The 9,018-nt window shown below is 36.6% G+C and overlaps 1 protein-coding gene across 1 annotated transcript; it reads right to left on the bottom strand.

Moving 5' to 3' along the window:
- Window positions 1–1,547: 1,547 nt before the first annotated feature.
- Window positions 1,548–7,801, bottom strand: LOC105043755 (monooxygenase 2). Its single transcript, XM_010921441.4, has 6 exons — window positions 7,421–7,801; window positions 7,198–7,344; window positions 7,017–7,082; window positions 6,773–6,935; window positions 3,918–4,146; window positions 1,548–2,415 (listed from the first exon to the last, which is right to left on the bottom strand). Exons 1-6 carry the CDS (start codon window positions 7,618–7,620, stop codon window positions 1,892–1,894), a joined length of 1,329 nt encoding a protein of 442 aa, XP_010919743.1. The 5' UTR covers window positions 7,621–7,801; the 3' UTR covers window positions 1,548–1,891.
- Between the last annotated feature and the right edge of the window lie 1,217 nt (window positions 7,802–9,018).

Genomic DNA, 9,018 nt, shown 5'->3' with positions numbered 1-9,018 from the left:
CCCAATCTATATAGAACTCAATCTCTACTCTTATCTATGGATTGAAATTTTCATTTCAATTTCGATTCCGATTCTAATTCCGGTCACGAATTAAGCACTTCAGAAGATTTGGCCATTTTGATTTTGATTCTAAGTTATTTCAATTCTAATTTCGATTCTGATTACGGTTGCGAACTAAGCACCCTCTAAAAGTAGCTATCGAAATAAGTTTCAAATAAAAAATCTTCTTCATTTGAAACATAACTTAAAAGCAATTATCCAAATATGATGAAATGACCTAATTGCCTTTGCAGTTATAAAGCAACACTATACTATTATAAAGTAATACTATACTATTATAAAACAATACTGCACTATAATAAAAGCAACACTACACTATTATAAAGTAATACTACACTATTATAAAATTATACTATACTATTATAAAGCAACACTGCATTGTTATAAAGTAATATTATAATAAAAAAATACTACACTATGATAATATAATATTATCTTATTGTAAAGGAATACTACACTAATATAATACAATAAATCAACACTGTATTATTATAAAGGAGTACTATACTAATATAATGTAATACTACTTTATTGTAAAAGAATACTACACTAATATAACACAATAGAGTAACATTGTATTATTATAAAAGAATACTACACTAATATAATGTAATACTATCTTATTGTAAAGAAATATTATACTATAATAATATAATACAGTAGTATTTTAAAGGATATAAAGAATATAAGGATAATTTCAGACAAAATAGATAGTTGCTTTTAATTTATGTTTAGAATGGATAAGTACTTTTACATAAAACTCATTTAGGGAGCTACTTTTAAGTTGAAAGTAAAACTGAAAATTTATCTTAGTTCTCTATTTTCTTCATTACATGTTAGTTAAAATATCAAAAAGATTTTAATATTTTTCTTTTTGAGGTGGAGGCGGTGACAATTGCTATCATTAGAGAGGGAGGGAAAGAGACGATATCCTTTGCCCTTAGTGATGACCCAATCCCCCTCCTCCACCGCTGCCCTGGATGATGACCTATCACACCCTTAGCCATTCTCCTCCATCTTCGCTTTGGCTACTTCCCCTGCCTAACCCCTATCCTTTTGTGACCAACCCCCCACCATCTCTACCCCTCCTCCGTTGCAGCCAAACGCCCACTCTCCTCCTCCTCCCGCTCCTCCCCAACTGCAACTAACCCCCCATCCTCCTTGGCCTCTTTTACGTCTACGATCGGCCCCCCTCCCTCCTCATCTGATTGATCGTGCCCTTGCCCTTATTGCAGCCCACCAGACATCAAGCATCGGGGCTAAATGTATAGCATCACTTTCCCTGAACAAAAAGCATGGATCTTTAGTCATAACGCACTATCACGCTTGTCAACTCCAAGATGTTCAGTAACTACTAATATCAATTTCAGCTTATCAGAGCCACTTTGAAAACTATGGAACCAAAAATCTTAAAACACAGGGTTGGGCGCTTCAACTACTACCAAAGGCAACCACTCAGCACAACTACTCAGTACAATAAACGGATCTAGGAGGAGCAGAATAGCTTATCTCAGATAAATAACAACTAGTCAAAATTACAAGGTACAGCTTAAATCCAGGGCAGACATGAATTTACCTGGCCCGTTGGGTCCATTACAGATCAAATTCGGCTTCTTTCTTATACTCCTCACATGATGTTTACTGTATCTTCCTTAATTCCCAAAGTGTCTTGAAAGTCTCCAAAATGGTATTTGCAGTAACTATAAATTCAAGGGATCGTTTATTGGCTGGACTTAGCCAATCACTTATTGGCAGAGGGAATGCACATTCTTGCTTGCACTCTGGCCACTTGACCACAGGAGACCATAAGCACAGATGTATCGAAAGTAGATTAGGGTGATCCTGCTGGTTCCAGCAACTCACACTCAAAATTCGTGTGCTCTAAAAATGGCCCCAGCCGCACCAACTTTGGGATCATGATATTGTTCCTAAATGAACAAACCACTGGATTTTCCCACTGCAACAAAGATCCGACAAGGTTTGCCCGAATGGTCAATGGAAATACACGAGCCCACCTCTCTTGAGTGTAGTCGCTTAGCGCTTGGTCTATCAGTTCGCTTCTGCCACCAATCACACCTCGAAGCTTGCTCCCTAAAACCACTGCATCTTCTAAAGCACAGCAAGCACCCTGCCCGAGGTTGGGTGTCATGGGGTGCCATGCATCACCAACCACCACCACACCATTTGCCCATGCTGGAGGACTAAAACCAGGCCACAGCCACCGATCTGCTAGTGGAGTCTTGATGACAACATCTTCTGGGGTCTTTTGCATGACATCCAGGAGCTCCTGAGGCCAGCTTCTTACAAGATCAAGAGCTTCCTGCTTCAAAACATATGGGTCGCTGGTCCTTGGTCCTGTTGAACATCAAAAGCATTTGTTATTTCCATATGAAACAGCAAAACACATTGAAAAAGAAGTTAAGAACATAAGCCCAACGAGTCAACAAAAGTTCCAAGATTTCCCCACAAGTCCACCTACCACGTCCATAAGTTAAATCATATCATTGCAGCAGTTCTGGTTTCAATGCCAAGTACACTTTTCATGCGGACAAATTCTAACCTAGCTAAATCATATCAAGCATGCAATTGACCACAAATTTTAACTTATCTTTTTGTGCATGCAACCAAGCAAAGAACAAAATCAAGAGTTTCCCTCCAAGTTTTTGTATCATAGCATGATGGTATATGGAATGCAAGTCTAAAGGCAATATTGATGGAGTCAGGGGATGTAGTTAAAACTGATGAACCAGACACCCCAAACGAGTCATCTTTTTCAACCTTGGATTGATTTTGTAGAATGATAGAAAGTTGGAAGATATTTCCAATACCCCAATAATCCTAAAGGTAGGTAAGCAATGCGCCTTTAAAGTTCACACCAATGTTTAACAATATTAATGGCCTCATTATTGTGGGAATTATAATCCGTAATGATGACAGTTGCTCTCCTTCTGTGAACCAGAGATCATATGCACAACCCTGCATTGTCAGATTTCCAATGGTATCGCGAAATGAATAAATTACCAGAGCCCAAAACAGTAGATATGAACGTACTGTTGGTTTTGTAGAGTTTCAAGCTACAATCTCCAAAAGTATGTGGCACTAGCCTCTGAGGTTTCATGGTAAGCACCCCTCTTGTCTCGAGTTGCCTTGGCCTAGAATATTGGCATCAATTACTAAAGGGACTGATTCAGATCAAGAAACAGAGGTATAATGGATTCAATTTTCAATGGATCATACACTGATCCAGGATAACAGCATATACAATGGGTTAAGGCTTCTTGTTTACATTTAAAGTTTAAAGTTTCTGCATGTATATCAATTCAATTTTTTTCAAAATAATATACAAACAAGGCTCAATAAAGCTGGCCATAAATACATAGAGTTAGGCATCTAACCATCTAAAGGTAACAACTGATTTAGCCAGTCCTATCAAAAGAGAAGATAAGAAAGAGCAAGCACAAAACAAGCAACATTTCCATGGTGTTATCCAGATGAACTATGAAAAAGAATTAACCAGACAACACATATAGAAACACATGAACAAAAGAAAGTCATGTCAGCAATCATATAACATATGCTCAATGCAAAAAAAAAAAAATACAGGCCTCGTCTCCAAGATGCTGTAACAGCTAGCCACGATGTAAGCACCAACTCAATATCAAATAATTGCAACTTTGATTCAATCATGATTCAGAAAATATCAGAGAGTGCCAATTGACTTATCCATCTACCAAGGAAAAAGAAAGAACTATGAACCAACAGATTTTCAGAGGTTGATCAAGACTGCAAATCACTTACAACTGCAATGGATGGAAAAAGCGCATATTAATGTTATGATCTAAGCTGTGGGAACAAACCAGGTGATGGGCTATTGAAGCAGATGAACCAATAAACTTTCGTGGAGGAAACTGGAACAAAACCAGCACGCATGCCCCTTCCATAAATGTAGTTCACTGTTGGTTTGAATGGCTGACCATCAGGATATAGCCCAAGGCCTCGGAAGGCACAATGTCCAACATAGTTCGGCTCTGAAAATCCCATCCATTTTGCTACTGGGGAATGCACACCATCACAAGCAATCACAAGCTGTTACCAAGAACATGCACAAATTGTGAGTTCTGATAGTAATTTGTTCTTTTTTCTTTGATCATATCTATGCTAAAAATTAAGTATTTTGCATATCTTCAGAAGTATTTTGCTTGTTTAGATAAAACATACTCAGCAGACACAGGCACTTGTACATGCATACCCGCGCGTGCGCACACAAAGAGAGAGAGGGGGAAGAGAGAGACTTGTTTAGGGTTTATGGTCCAAAAAAATTCATGCAGAAACAGTTATTTTCAAATATCTTATATATCCCAAAAATCTTATATTTACATAACATAAATCTTGATGGTTAAAGAAAAAAAATGTCCTATTCTATAGCTTGAAAAAATAATCCACCATTCTTACATCATATAAAAATTTAAATTAGACTACCTGGGGAGCTATTAGCAAGACACTGAGAAAAAGCCTTTCCCTTCTATTCTCTTCAATCCATTTCAATCTTCTATCAGTCATGTACTTTAATCACCCATTTTCCTTTTGTTTTTCCATTATCCAGCTTATAGAGTTTTTAATTAAAATAACTCCAGAGTTAATCAGATAGAAAACTAACATGATGCGGAAGATTAGAAATCTAGCAGTAAAAAAAAAAAAAAATCACAATACTACAAATACAGAGGGGAAATATATATAAGTCAAACAAAATAATAATAATAATATATCTGAAACATTGAAAGGTTTAAGAACTAAATGCAGCATTACAGTTTGCAGCTATGAGTTACTTCCACATCCAAAATTCATAAAAATAAAATTCCAAAATCAAATATTCAGCAAAAGTGACACCTCAAGACGCCAACAATAGTTTCTCCTCTGAACAAAACAATAAAGAATAACATCCCTATTAACTGAAAGCTGCATGAATGAATTACTGCTGTCAAAATCCCATGAAGGGAACTTCATAACTTGCCAACTATTAAAAATAAAAGGAAGAAGATTACCAACTCTACCTAGAAGATTTGGTGAATGCCTCTTTACAAGCTTTAAAAAAAGGCCTAATTACTTCAAAAACCTTAAACTTTTTGGGGGTTTTCATTTTTATCCTAAACTTCAATTCGTTGCAATCAGGTCCTCAAACTTTTATAATGTTGCAATTTCTCCCCTGAGTGTTATTTCCATCTGACGACCGTGACGGAAATATCACGTGTTATCATGTGATACCTAATGGAAGTTGATGTAGAATCCTAAATACCTTCTTCCCCATTTCTTTCTTTTAGCTAGAGTTTCTACTTCCAATTTTATCACTTTTTCTCCACTGCTACCTCTTTTAAAACTCCACCACCTCCTACACCACCATCGACACCTCCGTTTATACTATCACCATCTCTCAACCCTTCTCCATGGATGCCACAACCATCACCAAGACTGCATCCATCACCATCCTTTTTATCAAGTGTTGAAAAATTTGGACTTTGAGGTCACAAAGATCTTGTTGTCTCCTTTTTTTTGTTATTTATATTTGCTTGAGAAATTGTGTGATTGATAAGATTTTTGGATTTATAATGATTCAAATTATTAATTCGTTTGATTTGTAGCTAATCTTATAAACTCACAAAACTAACCTTGGAGAATCTAAATTTTAAAAGAAGTCAAGAAGAAGATGAGAACAACCAATCCTAATCCTCCATGCTTCGTTCTCTCATCTTCTTCTTCTCAAGTGGGTCATACTCCAAAAAGATGGAGGAAAAATAATGAAATGAAAAGTAAAAACCATAGCTAGAAGGACAAAATGGGAAAGAAAAAGTTTAGGATTCCACATCAGCTAATTTTATGCCACATCAACTTTCACTATGCCACATGATAGCAAATGATATTTCCATCACTGTCGACAAACGAAAATAGCACTCGGGAGAGAAATTTTAATGTTATAAAAATTTGAGGACCTAAGTGCAATGAATTGAAGTTCAGGATAAAGATGAAACCCCTAAAAAGTCTAAGATTTTTAAAGTAATTAAGCCTTACAAAAATGAAAGAAGATTTAAGGCAAAATATGCCCTTCTAGAACAGCAAGGGGCAACTGAGAACTGATGGACAAGGCTGGTCATTTTGAATACAAAAGCATATTTTTCCCACTCCCACAAGCTATAATGCATGTCCATCCAACAGAACTATTGCCTATCCATAATGCTACTTTTTCTAATCATGAACCAAAAACAACTTTAAACAAGACTAGATTTTGAAAAATTACAAGAGTAAGTCATCCAAAGAAGCCTAAAATAACTTCATATAAATTCACTAGAGATCAGAACCTTTTTTCTGCCTGTGCTTAGCATACAGAGATCAATTAAGAGATAAAAGTTGTCTCACTCGACAACAATATAATTAAACGAAAACATGCTATAAAACTAAATATTAAATTAGTGTCCATTAGATATTATAAGAAAATAACAAAATTGCTCGTAGCAACCTCAAAAAATAAATGCATCTACCATCTAACAAGGGATATTGAGGTAATAGTACATATTTAAGCAAACCGCAGAGCATTTCTTACTTCCAAGAATTGCACTTCCTCAACAATACTTGAAAATGCCATCAATATAATTTTCCAAAACCGATAGTCTCAGCTTTTCAACTCCCAAAAATGTAATACATTCAGAGTCTATCTATCTACCTTGGCAAGTACGCGGCTGCCATCATCAAGCTCCAGTAAAGTCCCCTCACTCCCTTGTCTTTCAATATATTTCAGTCTTGATGAGAAAGATATCGTGTTCGGTGGCAACCGACTAGCAAGAGTCTCAAGAAGCACCCTCCTTTCCACCGCTCGGACTTCTTGTCTGACAGGATAACAGGAGACTCTTCAATCCAAAAATTCAAGAATTCCTAATCATCACTGGTATTACTAATTCTCTTATTACCCTGGAGCTTCTTCTTTGAAGGAAAATGATCGGAGCTCCCTTCCATCCTCCGACCTCATCACCAGCCTGCACAGCGCTCATACAATCATGGGTTTCAGAAATCCCCGCATACGATGGAGAGGAATTAGAAAGAGATAAAGAAAGGCAATCCAAGATGGGATCTTTAGGGTTTTGCCCATACCCTTGGATCTGGAGGAATTGGCTCCTGAGCTCGTCTCCAACTCCAATGTCATCCAAGGCGCGCCACCCGTTCTTGAAGAGGGTCAGCGAGGTCCCTCCAGTCCGGAGCGAGTCCCCTTGCTCCAGCACCACCGATCGCACCCCGACCCTGCCATAGAGTGACAATTCCGTAAAATTGACGCCCGTCTGAGGCCAAAGTAGATGGAAAGGGGGAGAGGACGAACCTATGGAGAGAGAGAGCGGTGGCGAGACCGGCGATGCCAGCGCCGACGACGACGACCTCCTCCTTCCGGGGGTTATCGCTTGGCCCGGCGAATGGAGTGAAGATTCGCCGCTCGGGTGTTATTCTCGTAGGGCGAAGAGACGCGGAGAATGGCGACGGTCGGAGGAGATGGAGGAGCGGAGACGAGAAGCTCGTTGCCATTGCTTTCCTTTGGCGATGATGGGATCGGGTGGAAAGACGGGAAGGTGTGTTTTATATGGATGTATGGTTGCATGAGCACCATGAAAAACGAATGGCGCAGGCGCAGCAGAGCTTCCCTGATGTTTCATCGTCCCTGGTGGCGGCGAGGGAGAGTTTCGCTCTTTGACACGACTGTGCAATAGGCTGAGCTGATGACGACGTGGGGCTTCTGATATATACTAGTTCTATTTTCCTGCTTGCTAATCTTGGAAGAAGGCTTAGTTATATCCTACACGGCATTCCGACCCATATTCCTTGGTGGATGCATCTATTCTCTGTCAAACAATCTTACAAACAGTGCAGCTGGCATGGGACGCCGCGTGGACGAACCGGAACGGCGTAGGAGGCATGGGAGGCGGCGTAGAGTGCGATTTTTCTTCCCACTAAACCATAGAAGTAAATAATGTTTTTCATTCAAAAAAGCATTATAAAAATAAAGTAAGAAAAAGCTGAAATGTCAATATCTTCACCAAGGTCTCCAAAATTTTCAATTCCTTCAAATTTCCCCACTTTTCATATGGATTGAGATATGTTGATATCTTCATTTGTCTTAATCTTGGTACTAACCTAGATTATTGAAAATATAGAAATTTATCAAATTTGGAGCGTTTATCAACAGCAATATTATAGAAAAACTCTAAGATCTAATATTGTCATTTATAATGGGCCAAAACTAATCTCATCAATTATAGTGGGCCAAACACAATGTCCAATAAAATATCATTAACACTTCTTGTTGGAGACCAAATCGACCAGGAAAACATGCGTCTTAATAATATCATATAAGACTCTGTTTGGTTTATGGGAAGAATTTTTCTTTCCAGAATGTTACTTCCTAAAAAATTATTTTTTAAAAATAAAATTTTATCATATTTAATTAATCATAAAAAAATGATTTATTGCAGAATAGTTTATATTTGGTTGAACATATATTTTTTTAGACAAGCTATGTAAAATACTTATTATACTCTTAGTAGATATAAGGCTATACCTTTTTGCTCATAAATTTTATATAAATATAAATATTATATTAATATATCAATATAATAAATTTATTAATATAGAAATAAATATAATAATAAATATAACTTAATATTAATATATTAATATAATAAATTTATTAATATGGTTATAAATATAATATAATATTAATATATTAATCAAAAAATATTATATTAATATTTATAAAAATATTATATTAGTTTAAATATTAAAATAAAATTAAAATATAATAAATATTATAATATTAATATTATATTTATATAATATTAGGATAATATTAATAAAATGGTATTTACCACAGTGCTCTAAAGGGTAGAACGGTCATTTAATCCTCAAAAAACTGCTGGCCGTCCAATT

The sequence above is a fragment of the Elaeis guineensis genome, chromosome 4 (genome assembly GCF_000442705.2).
Source record: "Elaeis guineensis isolate ETL-2024a chromosome 4, EG11, whole genome shotgun sequence".
Classification (NCBI taxonomy): Eukaryota; Viridiplantae; Streptophyta; class Magnoliopsida; order Arecales; family Arecaceae; genus Elaeis; species Elaeis guineensis.
The sequence above is the reverse complement of the archived record's forward strand: the minus strand, read 5'-3'. Positions and strand labels throughout refer to the sequence as shown.

Coding starts and splice junctions, on each gene's coding strand:
- LOC105043755 (XM_010921441.4), bottom strand. CDS start 7,620: ATGGCAACGAGCTTCTCGTCTCCGCTCCTCCATCTCCTCCGACCGTCG. Junction 7,083..7,197: donor CAATTCCTCCAGATCCAAGG/GTATGGGCAAAA, acceptor AGCGCTGTGCAG/GCTGGTGATGAGGTCGGAGG. Junction 2,416..3,917: donor CTTCAATAGCCCATCACCTG/GTTTGTTCCCAC, acceptor GATGTTCAACAG/GACCAAGGACCAGCGACCCA.